Genomic DNA, 21,298 nt, shown 5'->3' with positions numbered 1-21,298 from the left:
AAGAATGTTTGAGTCATTATAATTGAATTTATGTGTTTTTGATATTTTATGGTTCGTTAATGTAGTTGATCTATTTTTTTTATGGTATTGATGACCTCTTAGTCTATTTTCTAAATACTGAGATGTTTGCGCTATGTAGACATCGTCACAATTAGTACCAGGCACTTGATATATAATATTACTTCTTTTGTTTTTGGTATTTTAAATTTTAATTTAGTGAAATATTTGGATAATGTATTATGTCCTCTATGACTTATACTGATATCATATTTATTGAAACAATTCGATAATAATAATTGGAAAGAATGTTATTTATCATTTTGCTATTTGAATAGCTAAGCATCTAAATTCAGAATCTGATAGTTGGATAGATCTATCAGCCAAACTTATTATCATTGATCTTTTTTGTGACATAGGATGACACGAATTGAAGTTTAAATATATTGAGGACCAAATGGGTTTCGTATACCATTCTGTTCTTATGTTATTTTTAATTTTATATAATGTGAAATCAAGAAAATTGATTCTATTATTTTGCTCAACCTCGATTGTGAATTGAAGTTTTTTTATGATAAGAATTGAATTTTTTACTTATGTTTTCAATTGGATTCTTTGGTACAGCAGTAATGCAATCATCCACATATCGGAAAAAGAATGGAATATCAAGTTTGCTTAGGACAGTTTCCTCAAGATTTTCCATTACCAATTGTGCTATAACACTTGAAATGGAAGCTTCCATAGCACAACCATCAATTTGTGTGTATATTTCATTTTCTTATTTGAAATATGTTGTTGTATGTGAAGAAATTTATATATATATATATATATATATATATATATATATATATATATATATATATATATATATAATATATATATATATATATATATATATATACTATTATTAGCAGAAATTTAGAGAATCATGTTAAACTTACACAATCACACAACTCTATTTCAAAAATATTACCACATTCGAGTATCAGCTGAAATTTTGTTAAGTGCTATACGACATAATAATAATGCTTTCAGTGATTTGACATATTCTGTAAATCACTCTATAAAATCATTTTTTCAAATGTGACTATTGTCGCACTGGAGAAATATACCGACTATTAGTGAACGTTTCAAAAGGTTATATTATGACGTGAAGATGAATGTTTTTTCGTGATATAATCTGTGAAATAGAATGGGGAATGTTCTCTTTTATGACAGCACAAGAATTTTTTATGTTATAAATATTTCTTGAAAATAAAATTTGATTTCTGATTTAACTAAAGTTGAGGTCAAAACTCTAAATAACTTTCCATTTGCTTTATGGTATAAATCAGAAATCTATTTTAAAAATCTTGTTTCACTCCTTTTCTAAGCTGAATAATTTTTCAAGGATGAATATTATGAATGAAAACAAATAATAGATTTTTGATGTGAAACAATTATTAAAATTTGACTCTCGGATCTCACTGCTCGGATAACGGTTCTATATATATATAGTTCGAGAACTTGAATTCACAGACAAAAGTAAATTGAAGCGAAGTGATTCTCTGATCTTTAGTAGTGCAGGTAACAGCCTCTTCAATTATTTAAATGAGCAGGTCTATTTTTAGAGCAGATAGGAAAGAGGAGATTACGCAGAAATCTTAAGTAAAATATTGAGATACATTAACTTGAAATAGGGTAAGATTTTGAATGGTTGACAAAAACAATAGATAAGATTTATATATATATATATATATATATATATATATATATATATATATATATATATATATATATATATATGTTAAGTGGAAGAAAGGAGTCCATCAATAACATTTCTATTTTTCACAATAGTGATTCTTCTGATTCAGAGCCATGTGATTTACCGATTTGTGACAATGATTTTGATGATAATAAAACTAATTATTCTAATACTACTAATTCTATCGATGACAATAAAAATGACTTTTTTCTAAATATTCTTGATTTTAGGTCTGTTCTGCTTCAAAATTCGTTTTATTAATAATTTTTAAAAGATAGATAAAATTTAACGTTTCGACTTTTCATTAAGTCTTTACCAAAATATCATGGGTTCCAGAATGAGAAATTTTTTTTAATAATCTTATAAAGGTTACCTACTGAATATTACTGAATTACTTTACTAGCATGTATCAAAGCTTTACTTCTAGTTTTTTAAAAGTAGTCCGAAACGGACATTTGTGCTCTAACGTATCGATATCAAGTTTACGGGTATTTTATGGTCTTGCTACTGTTTCTTTTATAACCACCGAAATAATATTAATGGGATTTTATTCGCAAAGGTAGGGTAGTACCATTGTTAATGTTTTTATTTATAGCCATCTTAACACAATATTGCTTGTGTCTTGGAAACCATTGTTTGAACTAGATTAATCATTCTGATTGTTAAGGAGGTTACAGTACTCTAATCTTTGCTGATTGCAGTTCTAATTTTCTTCTCAAGCTCAAGTCTGTGATAATAGAAATTATTTACCAGACATGGTCGTAGTACCATTACAAGTTAAGTATGTAAGGTTATCGCAGCAATTTCTGTTCTAAATTCTTTGAAGGATTATTTCCTCAACAACCTTGTATGCCGTTCGAATTATTTTTTCAACTACTACATTTGAACCGAATTCAATATTTTTATTATTATTATATTATTTTTACCAAAAATTGAAATAACACATTTCTCGATTAATTAATTCCCTGATGATGAATAGATAAATATTTGAAATCTTGAAATACGCATTACAAAGAATATACTTTGATGTTTTTTTGCCACAACAATCACCTATATATTTATATATAGTACGGTGAGAAATTTTCATGAGAATAATAATACAAAATATTTTTATGGTCGCATTACACATCTGTACATACTTTCATTAGAGATAAGTTCGTAACTACATCTAAAAATAATTTAACTTACCAATATAAATAAGGTTTTTCTCTTTCGATATTGACTGAGTTTATCGGATCTAATCGAAACCAAGTTGTGAAGGTGAAACCATTCTCGTAAGGCCATTTCGCCATAGGTGGTAAGACGATCGCCTGAAAAACGTGATCAATCAATCTTAAAACAAATCGCAAGAGAAACATAATATCGAACCGTCAAATCCATCATCTCCGTAAAAACAAGACAGCAGAACAAATAATGGAAACATTAAATTTATTTTCCATCATAAATTCGTTTTCCATTTCACAAAAAACATATTTCTGTCAGTAAAGCATCTTTTCGAGAAAAGAAATATTGGGTCTATTGAAGGTTATGTTTTTCTCAACTGATATGATAAGTAACGTATTTGTATAGCTCATTTATGTTCAAAACCATATATTGCTAATACTATGAAAAATATTTTTTATCGCGGTACTCTACATAGATTTATATGCAGAATCAACAAAAATTGACAACTTAGTTGGCTACTGTTCAGCTTTAAGGGTTGGCTTTACAGAGGAAATTAAATATCATTATCGCAAATCAAAAAACCATGAACATCTGTGCAAACGGAAGATTTTTATAAATTATGAAAAAATTATGCTATTTATCCACCAACTAAATTAATGAACAACCACTTGAATTCTATTGCAATAGAGACATGGAATGCACTGTATTAACTGAAAAGGCATTACTTTTCAGGTTTGACAAGACAAAATTATACGAATTCCACTATTGATTTTTATTTTTAATAAATTTTTGGGGTATGAAGTGGGATATTGTGATGTTATTTTGAAACTGCTAACAAAAATACGAGAGTTGCTACCTAAGTATTGACATGGATAAATAAAAACAAATATTTATGATTGGATATGGCTCTATTGTTTTTCAAAATATTCTGCATTAAGATCAATACACTTTTTCATGCATTTGAACCAATTGTCGAATGATTTTTTCCATTTCGATTGAGCATGTGATTTGAACGCATCAACTGCTTCATGTGTAGAAAAACGTTGGACTCGCAATTTATTTGTGATCTGCGGAAAATCATTGGGTGCCAAATAAGGACTGTACGACTCCATCAATTCGATGTTTTGACTGAACTGATGTGTGAGAGCTCGAATAGTCTTGGTGCATATTCGTTTTCTGCGATTTGTTTCCCTGATATTTTCGAACACTTGTGGCAAATAAAATGTTGTTGGTTTAAACCCCGTCGAAAATCATAGAAAATAATCGCACGAAAATGTTCGTGAATTAATTCCATTCCATTCCAAATAGCACTCGTATGTGAAGACGTTTTGAGTACATTTACCATTAAAAATGTTAAACTTTATTAGGGCAATGTTTGATCTGACATATTCACATCAGTGTTGCCCTATTTCAAAACTTGCTACTAGGCAAACCTATGATTAAGTTCCAATCTTAAATTTGTTCACAGAAAGAATAATCTGCAGCATGGTAAAAAGTACTTTGTTCACTACTGAATTTACCATTCCTATACTTATAAGAAGTGTTGAGAATTGATCAATTGACAGCTGACCCGAACCCAACCTAACCTTGACCCTATCCAACTTCACACTATACTTTTGTTTTATATAGAGTCAAAGTTGGTAATTATGTATTCTAATGTATTCTGATTTTATTAAAAATTAGTAGGCGATAAGCATTTTTGACAGTTTTATGTAATAGTGACACAAGCGAAAAGAAAGGCGAAAGAAAAACGTGCTCCGAAATTGTTATTCCGTTATTATTGTTATTTGAACGCACTTTGAAATCCTGTTCAATAAATCGAACATTGATCAAGATTGGACTCAATTTATTTGCAACTACAAACCCAAAACCCACTGTAAATTAACAACAGGTTATGGGCCCAGGGCAGCTGTAAAAGGGTTTTGTTGTAAATAAAGCCAGGAAAGCGACGGCGAAGTCCAGAAAGCAGTTCAAAACGTCAGAATCGGCACGCAGTCAGGCACGCAGTCAGGCGACCACATCCGGCTCGCACAGCAAGTCAACGTTGAACAACGCACACGCAAGTCGCTTTAAGTCAGAAAATCGCCACGAAAGATTGTAAATTCATTTTGTTTATTTTAAAAAAAAAATTTTCTTCACTTGATGCATAATATACCAATTTGTATGAAACTTTTTTCTCATAAAAAAATCCAATTTTTCATTACATTTATATTGATATAAATGGAATGGTTTGATTTATATTAAAAGAAATATAATAGTATCTAATGTGGATTGAAATGCCAATTTTATTCTACTTTACTCGTAATTACCAAAAAAGTTTTTTCTTTGGTATCATGGACACTACAAAGCCGATCAGATGTTGATTAAGTATTTACCCTTTATTTCTCCAGGCGATAAATCTTCAGACTTATGGAATCACGATGCTGACTTGCACTGTGAACTTTTTTAATATTACTGTTTATTCTAATATAATTTAGAATAATTATTAATATATCGATCAACCGTATTCCATAATAAAAATTTAGTATTTTTCTCATGAGCTCTCTGCAGTAACCGTCACCGTCGTTTTATTTTAGTTTTTCGAACTCGTCTTTCTATTGTACGCAATTTAGGGCGACCCTAATTTAGGACCAATTCGGAGCTACAGAAAAACTTTTTGTTAAATCTTTGAAAATAGCAGCATTAGATTTGCCAAAGAAGGCATTTGTGTAAAATAAAATCTGCAAAAACTGTTTGAAGGAAACATGCCCAAGATTTAAATTATTCTAAAAGAAAATAAGCTCTTGGTCTTTACTATACGGTACGCCGAAAATCAAAGGAAACGACATTATTTTTTAACAATTTCTTTTCAAGAAAATGCGGGACAGTAAAATTTATTCCTTATATTTGACGTCGACTATATTTATTTTATTTATTAATATAGATTTAACTCAATACATCTTATTTTGTTACTTTTCTAGTATCTTCTTTCCTTATCGTGTATTATTCAGTTTTATCCGTTATTCTCATCATTTATCTTAATTGTCCTAATTTCTACTTGTATTTTATTGCCACTTTAATAATTTTGATTTTCAGATTCATGCCTATATTTTTATCCCTATAATGTTCAACTCAATCATCTTTTGACGATTTGTTCGCCATTTTTGCATCTAACTTTTCCGTCTTCTATCAAGATACCTAAATAATCTTGTCTTGTTAGACTTTCTGAAGTATTGTACTATTGCATTATCTTTTGTTCATTATTATGAGTTCGATTTAATTTAGTTACTTTCATCCATATGTATCGAATATTTGGCTATTTATCCATATATTTCGAAACATAATATTTGAAAATATCCTCCAAAATAATGACCTGGGCAGCACATATCCTAACTTTGAATCGATGACTGGCAGTATAGTTTGTATTTGCTCTGCGTTTCCTAATGTCAGAAATAATGTGAAAACGTTTCCCTTTTAGCATTTTATTTAGAAAGACCCGGTAGTTGCATAAATCTGGTACTAAATCTGATGTAGACGGATAGCAAGACTTTTAGTGGAAAAAAACTCGGAAATTAAAAGCGACTTTGCCTCGGTGCGTTGTCATGATGAAGAATAAAGCTTTTGGTCCTAATTTTTGGGTAACTTTCTTGGCATGTTGTTTCATAAAAGTTTCCAATAGTCCCGTTTACAGTTGTTCCCAGTTGAACGAACTCTGATTGCATCTTCTTTTCACAATAGAAGAAAACATTGACAATGATATATAATGTTAAGATTCGACTTTGATTGAAGAACCTACTTAGAGCCAGATGAGTTAATGTTAAGTATTATCATTATAAATAGACTCTAACATTGCATGAGCTTACTTAGACTTTTTGTATACTTGAAATAGAACTTGGAAGTTGGTGCGTTGTTTTATGACAGACTGTGAAAAAGATGACTAACGCCCAACATTACAAGTAAATTTTAAACTTCAAACGTCAGTTTAAACTACAGATATCGACTTTTTATAAATGGCATTTACGGACAAACTACGGTTAAAACGTTACCAACGGTCTGGGGATAGTTTAAAATTCAGTTTAACATGTAACGTAGGATCCGAACCTAACTTTTTCAAATTGTTCACATTTTTACAATATTATAAAGGGTTATGGTAAAATGATTCAAGATTTACACTTTATCTTTGAGGAACTCGACTATGATAATGAACATTTCTTGTATTTTTTTCACAAGGTTAACCAGAAGTAATACTTGGTCATTTTTGATTATATAACTTTTTTAAATTATTCAACTTTGAAACAAATATCGAAAAAAATTTTGGTTATATTTCGGCGCTATATAGTGAAAACTGGCAGAAAAATGCATATTTAAATGTAACCCATAAAATAAAGCAATATTGTTGATTCTTGATTTGAACTTAAGATTAAACCATAGTTTAAACTTTGGTTTAATCTCCAGTTTTACGTTAGGTTGTAAAATTGGCCCTAAAGCTGGTTCCGCCTTGTCACTGGTTGTTCCAATAATAGTATGATACAAGATGGAATAGAAATTGCTGCTATAAAAATTGACTTAACATATTTTTGATAATTCTCGAATGTTGTAATTTCTTGTCTTCAATGCTTTGTATCATTACGATGCTTTTTTCCGCCATCTTAATAATATTCGTTATGATTTTAGTAACTCGGGTTTTAGTAAAGTAGTTGTTAACCGTAAAAAAATTTAGATGTCACATGAAATATTGCTTTGTCAATAGTTTAGCCGGACCGAACAAGGCCACAAAAAATATGCTCGCAAAAATATTTCTCTAATAAATTTACTGGAATTAACGTCGCTAGCTTTCTTTTATCGATAGAAAATATCGCAATCAAATGATTGGAAAGAGAAAAGGGTCAAAACAGAAAAATACAGTAATTGTTCTGTATACTGAATTAGCTGAGTTATAGTGTCGTCTAAGATTATTTAATATGTTTTAAATTAATTTGTGAAAGAAGAATTCCAACTGCTCAATGACAATTTTTGAGACACTCTTTTCATTAGAGAAATTAAATTGTTTAATCTATTAAAGTGAAAATTCTCACATGAGAAACTAACAAAACGTAACACAGTGAATAGACTAACTGTAAAAATGGCCCTCAAACACGGAGTGAGTGTAGAAGATATGTTTATAAGAGAGAAAAGAATCCATTTTCAAAATTGAAATTTGTTCAAAAGTCTGTACTGAGCGTCAGTATGAAATCTCACCATAATACGAGTATATATCTCTCAAAAGACGTATTTTGAAGTTCTGGTAATCGTCGTCTTTCAGTGAACGGAAAGTACATTCGATATGTCTGAAAGACTTTCAAACCTAAATTCGTTCGATGATTGATAAAAAATCGTGGTTACAATGCGAACTAAAATTTTAACCGGTTCGGAGAATTTTCAAATAATAGATTACATGAATCTTTTCACGACATAGAAAAAGCTTGATCCTCTTGTGGATTAATTAATAGCAATTACTATATTATTTTGAGCCACACGTTGCTTCTAATGATTTTAAAAATATAGATAAATATTTTCAAAAACATTTTTTGTAAAATGTTTGCATTTATTGGGTACATATTTTGAGAATGAATACAAATGTAACGTTTTAGCATGCCGCTAAGTGATATTTGATTTCATAGGGGCGTCTTTTTTTTCATTCAATTCAATATACTTGTCTTATATTGGAAAATGGTAATATTAAACGGTGTTTCTGAATGTAGGAGTTAATAAAAATACGAAATACGAGGGTTACTAAGTTTTGAAATATGGCAACACTGATGTGAATATGTCAAATTTCCAACATAAAGTTTTTAATGGTGAACATACTCAGAACATGTTGTCATACAAATACTATTTGACTTGTTTACAGATACTTGAAACATTAATCTTGTCAAATAATGGGAGTAAATCGCAAACATTTTTGTGTGATGATTTGTTATGACTTCGATGTGGTTTAAACCAACAGCAGTGTGCCGATCAACTCGTTTCGACTTTTGCTGATGAAGCACCATATCTAGCCACCGTGGTTTTCCGAATTAAATTGTGGGCGCACTTCACTACAGGATGAATTTCGTTAAGGTTATTCAAAATCGACTGTTGTGCTGGAAATCGATACTGTGCGTAAACTGATATTGCAAGATCCTTATGTGATACACTTTGAAACTGAGGCATCCTTAGCATCAGTTCCACTCGCATACATTCTATATTGCATGAACATTTGACTGTCAAAAATATTTGTTCGCGTTGAATACCGCATAATTTGACAATCGTTCAAAAAAAGATCGTGTCGATTGGCGCAAAGGAATGCTGAAAAAATTCAATTGCGCTGCTTCAAAATTATCAATATATGAATATGAACCCAAAACTAAACAAAAATCGACTGTGTGGGCCAGTCAAGATGAGCCAAATCCAACAAAGTTGGTCGAGCACGAAGCACTTCGAAGCAAATGGTTGCCTTTTTTTTCGGAATAACCAATCGCAGAATACGAACAATTTTCCAGCATGCCAATGTCAGCTATCACACATCAGTTCAAACAAAAACGTCAAAATATCGAATTGATGGATCATCCGATCAAAAATAAGTCGCGAAATCAACGTTGCTTAGACTATTGGTTGTATGAACGTATGCAAAAGTGTATTGATCTTAATGCAGAATATTTTGAACAACTATAAAGCCATATCCGATTATAAATATTTTTCCATATCAAAACTTAACCCTCGTAATGTAATTCACAATTACTTATTGGACTTTTTGTTTACTTCATATCATTGTTTTTTAAACTTCATATATAAAGAACATTATAAATCATGATATTTCTGCTAAATAAAACAAGAATGGTATCCAACTTCTGTATAAATCAAAACTGATTTTTTCCACATGTGACCTATATTACAGTTACAAGAACAGACATTTATGATAAAAACTTTATTTTTATAAAAACCAAATCTGGTACAGAGAAAATAATTCATCATGTTTACACAAAAACAGAAATTTATGCTCTTATCAAAAGATACATGATTATTATTTTATTACAAGTACTCTAAAAAGTTCATTAATAATGAAAGTTCACTTCATAACAACTGCAATAGTATATTAATCAGCGAGCATATAATGCTTTTATCACGAAGATGACGTTTACTACACAAGCCGTAGATAAAGCGAGATAAAATAGGGTTATGAGAGGATATACTTAGCAAAACAATCTTTTGATAACTTTGGGGATGTTGAAACAAATATTTGTAAATACTGAGAAAACAACCTTAATAACGTTTCTATTTTTATGTCAGATCGAAAGATTTTGAGCTTGGCTTGAATATAACATGAATTTTATGATAGAGCTAAAGTAGGAACGGTGGAGGTTTTCCATCACATGACTCAGTCTACGATTTATCGAACACATATTTTCTACATACTAAATTTACTAACTGAATTAGACGTGAACTTTGTGTACTGTGTTGTTTATAGCAAATTTTTGGATTTAACGTGTATTTACTGTAGAAATCAATTCTTCCAAGTACCAAATTGAATTTTTATTCAAGTTTACATCGGTAGGTACGAATATAATACCTACATTATCAGTTTGACATTTTATTATACCTAAAACGCCGTAAGACAGGAAGATTACAATGCTTATTCAACTACTTATTAGTGGCAAATAATGTTTGTATTTTTGTACAATTTATGAATATCTGTAGAATTAACAAAATTGCATCAAACAAGTGCCAGATTATACTTGTAAGGGTATATTAACCAACAGTTATTTACAAAAAATGAAAGAAACAACACAAAAAACAACGGCGGGCCTTTTAAACCTCTCTCATCGATTTAGAACATGTTATACTAAAGTTAACATTAGTTATATATATATATATATATATATATATATATATATATATATATATATATATATATATATATATATATATATATATTGTTATGGTATGAATATATCCAAAATAAATTATTAAATAATAATAAGATATAAATAAAGCAATAAGTTCAGTTTTGTTATTCGGTTACTTAGAGCAGTTTATCACAATAAAATAAATAACATTCTTTATATTAAGTTTTGACCAACACTATAATCTAAATTATTATTTAATTTTGACAAATCCTGTATATTCAAAGAATTTAATCCATAAATTGACAGATAAAACAGGAGCACCAACTTCAAAAATTTGTGTGACATACCAACATAAATTTTAAGGTTATAAATGATAAAATATAAAAATTTTGACAACTGCAATGATAAAATTAATAACATAGGAATGAAATAAATACAACAAAGAAATTATAGAATAATATTATTTGAATAAAGTCACAATAATTTAAAAATTTAGAAATGACAATTTAGTAACTAACTTTTAAAATAAATATCATTGGTTAAAAAAAAAAAAAAAGTTTGTTTAAAAAAAAAAAGAAGGAAGAGAGAAATCAACAACGAGACATTTTTTTTGCAAGAGAAAAAAGAGTAAAATAATTTAATTGAAAATTAAAAAAAATTAAAATCTTGATATAAAAGGCATAAAATATTCAAAGGATTGATAATTAATAATTGTATAAGTGTAGTAATAAGAAATTAGTGAAAACAATTAGATAAAGTGAAATAAGTGAGAATACTCACAAAGGGACAATTTCCAAGATAAAGAAGTTGTGAAAAGGAAAAGAACAGGAGTGGAACTACAGCGGAGTATCTGTTTATTCTGCAAGGCCGTAACAATTTCCAATTTAAAAAAAATAAAAAATAAAAATACAACATAACAAACACTTAAGGTACTGTTCTATTAAGTTTAAGTATTTCTTTTAGTATATAATATTTGAGTTCACATTTCCATATAATTTAGTTTTATGAGTGTAATTATGAGTATGAATGAATGAATGAATGTTTGTAAAATAAAATAATTGTAATAGCTAATTAAGAAATTGTATATTTTGAATATTTTATTCATTATAAAGAACAGACTCGGTCTTAAAACTATTATAATCTGACCTTATAACCATAACAATTTATCGCAATAAAATTTGTTTAATTTGACCTCACAATATAATACCCTGAGAATAAAAAAAATAATAACATAATAAAATAAAGAAATTCAAATAATTATTAATGGCGCCCAAATTAAAAATCTGATTTTATTTAAAATAAAATTCATAAAAATAAACATTACACCCTATAAATACCATAACAATTTGGCGCCCAACGTGGGGCATATATAAAAATTGGACATAAAAAAAAATTGGACATAACAAAATTTGGCATTGAAGAGTTTACAGTAATAACAAATTTAAACAAGAAAAAATGGAAAAAGGAATGACACTCAGAGATGGGAAACAAATAAGAGCAGAAGGAGAATCAGATGAAGAAGTAAGGAGACATGGAATGGGTGATTTCCAAGTACATTATATGGAACAAGACCATAATGAAGAAACAGAGAGAACTGAAACAGAAGAAATGATAGAAAATCAAACAGCAGAAAATTCACAGAAAAAGAAAGAGAGGATGGATATAATGAGTATGTTCCAGATTATGATAAAAAAAATGGATGAATCTAAAGAAGAAATAAAACGAGAAATGAATACAAATAGTCAAAGAATGGAAGAGAAAATAGAAGATATGAGAAAACAATTGGAAGAAGTAAGAAGCTATGCCGAAAACAAAATACAAGAGACAAAACAAGAAATTCGAGATGAAATGTTAGGAAGATTAATGGAAGTGGAAGAAATACAATCTAGAGAAATGGAAAATATTAAGAAAAATGAAAATGAATTTAAAATGGAAATAAAGAACATACAAGGAAAAATAGAACAAATTGAGAAAAAAGGAATGAGTATGGAATATGGTGGAGGAGTAAAAACAATTTATGGAGCAACTAGTCAAAAATTTGACGGAAATATTAAAAAACTGCATCCAAAAATATTCATAAGAATTTTGAAAAATCGAATAAGAGGAATAAATAATATTGAAGACATAAAGGAAATAATAAGAGATCATTTAGAAAATCATGCGTTAATATGGTTTTCTGCCAGGGAAAAAGATATGTCGGAATTTCAAGATTTTGAAACGGCATTTTTACAATATTTCTGGGGGGAAAATACTCAATCAACCATCAGGGAACAATTATATTTCGGAAAGTTTGATGAAAATAGAAGCCATAGTTTAAACAATTATGCAATCCAACTACATGCGATGACACAATATCTGGAACCACCAATCCCTGAGGAGGAAATCGTTATGTTCATAGCAAGGCATTTCAAGGCAGAATTGGCTGAGACCATTGCAATACAAAATATAAGAAAATTGGATCAATTATCTATGTATCTACAAAGAGTAGAGAGAAATTTGATCAGACATGAAAATTCACAACAAAATATAAGAACAAATTATAGAAACAATGAAAATAATCAGAGAAAGAACAATCAAAATAACAATTGGACAAATAATAGATTTAATAATAATAGAAATTATAATAATAATGCACAAATTAATAATAACAATAATTATAATAACAATAATTACAATAACAGAAACTACAATACTAATACTAACAATAGAAGCAACAATGATTCATACAGACAAAATAATTATAATGACAGGAACAATAGACAATATAGAGGACTGGAGAGTAGAAATTCTGAAGGAAATATGCAAAGAGGAAATGGAGATCAAGAGACAAGAAGAGTAAATTTTCAAAGAATCAATCAAGATAGAAGAAATAGATCAGAAAGCAGAGATGATGATGTAACAAATATAAATGAGACAAGATTACATACAGCACAAATATATAGGGAAAATACAAGACAGACAACTGAACAAATAAATGACAATGAAAATTTTTAAATACGCACACATCAAATAAACAAAATCTATATATTTGTAAATATGAAAATCCAAATGAATTTATAAAAATAAATGAAAATATAGACACAGATGGGAATAATAGTTTAATTATTATAAATGGGCTAATTAACAATTTAGAAGCTAAATTACTTATTGATACTGGATCAGAAGCATCAATGATTAATAAAAATTTTGTTGATAAATTAAATATTCCTACAAATAAAATTATTAAAATCCCAAAAATAAATTTAATAGGTGCTAATTCAAAGAAAATATGTGAAATTAATAGATTAATAAATATAAACGCTAATATTAAGGGAAAAGAATTTAATTTACAAGTATTAATTGCTCCAGATATTGAGACAGAAATAATAATAGGATATGATGAGCTAGAAAAACATAAAGCCATAATAGATATTGAAGAAAGAAGATTAAAATTGGATGGAACATGGATTAACTTTGAAATAATAGCTTTGAAGGAAGAAGGTAAAGTAGTTAATAATATGTACAAGGAAGAATTGAATAAAAATTATGATGATGAAGAAGAAGGGGAAGATGAAGTTATAATGGATTGTCCAGAGGACAGAAAAGAAGAAATAAAAATGTTAATGAATAAATATAATAATTTATTTTCAAAGGAAAATAGAATTGCGAAAGATTATGTACATAAAATAGAAGTCAATGAAGATATTAAGAATTTCAAAGCTAAAACTTATCCTATTCCATACAAGTATAAAGATCAAGTGAGAAAATGCATAAAAGAACTATTGGAAAATAAAATAATAGAAAGAAGCAACTCACAATACATTAATCCTATATTTATTGATATTTCATTAATACTAAAAAAAATTATAACTGGGAATTTATCACAAAATAATTATTGGAATAAAAGACAATAACTGAGAACAACTTATAAAGAAGAATTAAAATTTGGTTTTCTTATTTCTTTTATAAATAAAATAAATCAAGAAAACAAATTTTGGGAATGTTGTTATGGTATGAATATATCCAAAATAAATTATTAAATAATAATAAGATATAAATAAAGCAATAAGTTCAGTTTTGTTATTCGGTTACTTAGAGCAGTTTATCACAATAAAATAAATAACATTCTTTATATTAAGTTTTGACCAACACTATAATCTAAATTATTATTTAATTTTGACAAATCCTGTATATTCAAAGAATTTAATCCATAAATTGACAGATAAAACAGGAGCACCAACTTCAAAAATTTGTGTGACATACCAACATAAATTTTAAGGTTATAAATGATAAAATATAAAAATTTTGACAACTGCAATGATAAAAAATAACATAGGAATGAAATAAATACAACAAAGAAATTATAGAATAATATTATTTGAATAAAGTCACAATAATTTAAAAATTTAGAAATGACAATTTAGTAACTAACTTTTAAAATAAATATCATTGGTTAAAAAAAAAAAAAAGTTTGTTTAAAAAAAAAAAAGAAGGAAGAGAGAAATCAACAACGAGACATTTTTTTTGCAAGAGAAAAAAGAGTAAAATAATTTAATTGAAAATTAAAAAAAATTAAAATCTTGATATAAAAGGCATAAAATATTCAAAGGATTGATAATTAATAATTGTATAAGTGTAGTAATAAGAAATTAGTGAAAACAATTAGATAAAGTGAAATAAGTGAGAATACTCACAAAGGGACAATTTCCAAGATAAAGAAGTTGTGAAAAGGAAAAGAACAGGAGTGGAACTACAGCGGAGTATCTGTTTATTCTGCAAGGCCGTAACAATTTCCAATTTAAAAAAAATAAAAAATAAAAATACAACATAACAAACACTTAAGGTACTGTTCTATTAAGTTTAAGTATTTCTTTTAGTATATAATATTTGAGTTCACATTTCCATATAATTTAGTTTTATGAGTGTAATTATCAGTATGAATGAATGAATAAATGTTTGTAAAATAAAATAATTGTAATAGCTAATTAAGAAATTGTATATTTTGAATATTTTATTCATTATAAAGAACAGACTCGGTCTTAAAACTATTATAATCTGACCTTATAACCATAACAATTTATCGCAATAAAATTTGTTTAATTTGACCTCACAATATAATACCCTGAGAATAAAAAAAATAATAACATAATAAAATAAAGAAATTCAAATAATTATTAATGGCGCCCAAATTAAAAATCTGATTTTATTTAAAATAAAATTCATAAAAATAAACATTACACCCTATAAATACCATAACAATATATATATATATATATATATATATATATATATATATATATATATATATATATATATATATATATATATATTAGGAGGATGTATTGATATCTAGTTAGCCTAGACCAGTTCCATGCATATACAAAATATTGCGTTACCATAGCAACGAACAATAACTTATGGTGGGGCGCTGTAAGGTTTATACCTCGGAATCCAGGGCCAGTCAATGAATCTTTATATTAACGTTGGAAATATGTTTTTAATAGTATATATCGAAAAATATTAAAAAAAAATTTATGCGCTCTCAATTTTTTAATTATTATTATAAATAATTATTAATTTTTTAGAGTTTTCTTTCATTTATATTAGTTTAAAGTAATATTTGGGTATTGTAAATGCGGGCCCTAAGAGAATAGTACACGTGATAACTTGCTATGCTTAATACGTAGCTGTTGTTTTCGTTCCGAAAAATATTTATTTCAGATTTTTGTTTATTTACATTTAATGTTTATATTATTGTGCAGTGAGCATGTTAATTACTGAACATTACTGAGTTTTACAAACTTTGAAAATAGTGGCATAGATAGTAAGTATTTGTTTTTTATTTATATTACATGCTTTTGGAAACAATATTCAATTATATATTCTATAATAAATCGATGTTAAAAGTTGATGCTTTTTATGTGAAAAAGAAGCGGAAACAAGAAAGTCCAAATCGTCAAGACAACATATCAGATACGTCACTACTTCTGATTTCAAGAAAAGTATTTTTAGTTTGATATGTGAAGACAAAAAAAACAGACCCAGAGGGAGAAAAAAATTCATCCAGTAACAATACAAGTAGATGCAGCAATGGAGCAGATTTTCAAATATATGAAGAAAATGATGACTATCAATTTTCAATGGCAGAATTAAAAAGTATTGTTACAATTGACCACATTCCTGACGATAAAACAATAAAAACGAGGTTAATGAACCATTATGAGGATAACATTGTATTCTTCAGTAAATTTGGGTCTAATACAATTATATATTTTAAAAAACAACAATACAACATATTGTCCGATAACTGATACAGTGAGAGGTCAAAAGATGACGAAGAAGAATATCGAATTTTAAAGGCTGCTGGTAAAATTTTACGACGGCACATCCGGACGCAAGTTTATGATAATGAAATTTAGTGCTAGTGATGAAATGTTTAACAACATTCATGAGACAATACCGAAATCATTTTTTTTGTCAGAAATAATTCTAACTGATAAAAGAGGTAAACTAAAGCATATGAATCTTTATGAAACGACATGTACTTCAATAGCTCATGCGATAATATCTGCAGTAAGGCCTCATTCATTCATATCACCACTGCTTGTAGCTTTAGCTGTTACTCTGCATAGAAAATTTGGCTCCAAAAAATAATAGAAATATGTAACGCTTTAGGCTTTTGCGGATTATACAAAGAAGCAATAATCTATGAAGCTTCTGCAACCTTCACAGACTCTGTGAAAATAAAAACAGATACTTTTGTATAATTCGTGCACGATAACGTAGATTTCAACGTCAACACACTGGATGGCAAAGGTACTTTCCATAATTTGGGTTCGATTGAAATCGTAACTCCGAGCGATGGAATACAAACCAATTAAACGTTTAGATAAAATTCCAACAGAGACAACCATTTCTGAACAAGGTCGTAGTATATCGCTTTAAATATATCCTGCTTCTGGTTTTTTGGATGTATCTAAAATTCAAAACTAATAATGACTTCCCAGGATGGAACGGATTTATCAATCTGTTAACTAGTACACATGGTTTTGACACTTCGTCAATAATATTCTTACCATTCATTAACGCATCTTCAAGTGATTATAATACTTTGTATACGGCGATGAAAACATCAGTAGAAAACGCACAGTCGTTAAATATGAAGACATGCATTGTAACTTTTGATCAACCTTTGTACATAAAATAACGAGATATAACTTCAGCGATATGTTTATCAGATGAAATTGTTGTCAGATTAGGTTCTTTTCATACGCCAATGTCCTGTATGGGATCTATTGGTTATATAATGGCCGGAAGTGGAATTAAAGAAGTTCTCTCCACGATTTATGCCACAAATACAATCGATCATATCATGTCAGGACGAGCATATGCTAGAGCGGTACGTGCACATATACTTCTGCAGCTAGCTTTATCAAGATTAATTTTCGATGATCTATTAAGAAATAATTCGGAATTTAAAACTGTAATTGCTGACGAAACGAGTGCCAATATTTTTGAAATGTTTAATTATACCGAAATAACGGATAATATGGGATGTCAAAGTTTAAATGAAATTTTCAACAAAAATTACATGATTTAGAGAGTAAAAATGAAACGTCCAGATTATGGATCAGCTATTTTCGAATGGTATCAGTGCCGAAATTGTGAAAATCGAAAAATTGGAGTATCGACCCATCATCAAGTACCTCTATTTAAAAGGGTTAAGAGATAAGCAGATTTGTGAAGATATACTTAATACCCTTGGTGATCGATGTTCTTCGTATGCGACCGTGAAAAATTGAACTGCAAGCTTCAAAAGAGGTAAATTTTCCATTGAAGATGATGACGGATTGGGAAGGCCAGTTTCTGTGTCAGTCCCCGAAAATATCAATACACTTCATAACATAATTTTATCAGACCGTCGAATTGGGCTAAAACGGATGTCTGAAGCACTGAATATTTCATACAAACGCGTGCATCACGACAATTTGAACATGAGAAAAATTGCTGCAAAATGGATCCCTAAATGTTTGAATGTTCACCAAATGCGTGCAAAGGTAGAAGCATCGCGTTCGATCTGTGCTAGATTTGAAAAAGATGTAGACTTTTTAAACCGAATTGTTACTATGGATGAGACTTGGGTAGATTTCTACGATCCAGAAACAAAGCAACAATTGATGAAATGGCAGAACTCTGGTTCTCCAAGACCTAAGAAGTTTCGTGTCCAAAAATCCGCTGGAAAAGTTCTTGCTTCAGTTTTTTGGGATTGCCATGGAGTAATCATGATAGATTTTTTGGATAAGGATAGAACAATAACTGGAGATTACTATTCGACCTTACTGACCATTCTATAGGAAAAAATTAAAGAGAAAAGACGCGGAAAGCTATCTAAAGGTGTTTTGTTTTTGCAGGACAAAGCCCCTGCACACAAATCCCATGTTTCCATGCAAAAAATTCGTGATTTAGGGTTTGATTTACTACAACACCCCCTTTATTCACCAGAATTGGCTCCGTCCGACTATCATCACTTTCTTCAACTGAAAAAAAGTTTAAAAGGTCGTAAATTTTCTTCAAACGAGGAGCTAATAAAAGCTGTGGAGGTCTGGCTTGCAGAGCAAGAAGAAACATTTTTTTTAAAAGGTCTAGAGACGTTGCAGGTTTTAAATGTCAAAATATTACTCAACATATTCTCCTCTTAATTGGATACTATTATTACACCAAACCTGTGAATAAGGGGTGTTCTAGTAATTCAAACCCTAAATCACGAATTTTTTGCATGGCAACATGAGATTTGTATGCAGGGGCGTTGTCCATGCCAATCCCAAAAAATTGAAGCGATAAGCAGATTTTTGATCACGAAACTTCTTAGATCGCGTGCTTCTACGCCTGCACGCTTTTGGTCAAAATTCAATCATTTGAGGATCCATTTTGCAGCAATTTTTCTCATGTCCAAATTGACGTAAACTATAAGATGAACGCGTTTGTATGAAATATTCAGTGCTTCAGATATCCAATTTAGCCCAATTCGACTGTCTGAAAAAACTTGTCATGAACTGAAATGAATGAAAATTTACCTCTTTTGAAGCTTGCAGTCCAATTTTTCACGCATACGAAGGACATTGATCACCAGGAGTATTAAACATATCTTCGTAAATCTGCTTACCTCTTAACCCTTTTAAATACAGTTACTTGATGATGACTCGATACTCCAATTTTTCGATTTTCACAATTTCGGAGGACATCTTTTTTCTTTTAATTTATTGCGTAACTCTGGTTTATTTTTTTGACGTCAAACTTTACACTGACACTTCTAATAAGTTATTGTTCGTTGTTATGGTAACGCAATATTTTGTTTATGGATGGAACTGGTCTAGGCTAACTAGATATCAATACATCCTCGTATATACAACCCAAGTAATCCTGCAAAAATAACCTCTCCAGCATGGCTAATAGAAATTTTTGAATTTTATCGATAAATAAATAATAATTTTTTTTTAATTACAAATTCGGAATTTCAGTCATAACGATACTAGGTTGACGAAGATTTTTATTTGATGAATTGATGAATATTGTTGCTGACGTGTTAGTTACGTGATGCAAAACCTCCACCGTTTCTACTCTATTACTCTATTGTTGTTTGGATATGGTGTATGCGTCAACACAAAACGCGTTTATTGGGTCGTGGAGAAACATTTATGCCTCCATTCCATCGGGAATAAATCATGAGTACTGTTTTTGTTATTCGCTTTAACACAATATCAATAATAGATATAATGTCTTAAAAATAGACTCATTTTCTTTTTCGTGATTTCTCATGACTGGAATAAGAAACTTTGTTTCTCAATTATTTGCTCAACATGATGTTTGATGTTTTTTTTTTGTTTTCAACTTAGCTTTAACGGAGACTGCTCCTCCCTAACTAAATACATCTCATCAGTGAAACTTCCCAGTGAAGAAATGGATAAGAAAAGAACTGTAACATCTTGCTAAGTGGGAATTATACCTATATAAACTTCCAAAAGGACTATCATTGAATGGTAAAGAGATGATTCAACAACCACCACCTAAGGTGTCTGGTCATACAGGATTCAAAGAAATTAGAGCCCAAAACACTTAGAAGAGAAGCACGAACGCCTTCTATTGGTCTAGTTTCTATAAAACATGATTTCCGAAGGAGGAAGACACTCACGAGTGTAGACCCACCTAGTTTTAGAATGCCACGTCATTGCAAGCATACACAATTTTTTCAAACAAATGTTTGATCTCCTTCATGCCAGAAGAGAGATACTAGAATTTATCAGAACTGTGGAATTGGAAGGCAAGCTGAAGATCTTGAAAATTATTCTGTAATGGGGCACAATATACTTGCAGGAGCAATGTGAGTCCTCAACTACAGCTATAACTCATAACTACATGTAAATGTTGATTTTGAAAATGTATTTCTTCTTTGATTATAGATTGATTCAAAGCATGAATATGTTTTGATCGAATTTAAAACACTTATTTTTCTCCTTTACGATTTTCAATATCGCAAAATTAATGAACGAATGCTCGAATTGATTATCCAAGC

General features: G+C 29.2%; 1 protein-coding gene across 14 annotated transcripts in view; it reads right to left on the bottom strand.

Moving 5' to 3' along the window:
- The window catches only part of LOC130897076 (neurobeachin), a 735,983-nt gene that overhangs the window by 323,004 nt on the left and 391,681 nt on the right, over positions 1–21,298 (bottom strand). For all 14 annotated transcript variants that reach the window (XM_057805651.1, XM_057805655.1, XM_057805652.1 and 11 more), the window contains one exon: positions 2,930–3,051. In XM_057805651.1, the coding sequence (XP_057661634.1) occupies positions 2,930–3,051 (122 nt within the window). The remainder of the gene's footprint in view (positions 1–2,929; positions 3,052–21,298) is intronic.

The sequence above is a fragment of the Diorhabda carinulata genome, chromosome 8, assembly GCF_026250575.1.
Source record: "Diorhabda carinulata isolate Delta chromosome 8, icDioCari1.1, whole genome shotgun sequence".
Classification (NCBI taxonomy): Eukaryota; Metazoa; Arthropoda; class Insecta; order Coleoptera; family Chrysomelidae; genus Diorhabda; species Diorhabda carinulata.
The sequence above is the reverse complement of the archived record's forward strand: the minus strand, read 5'-3'. Positions and strand labels throughout refer to the sequence as shown.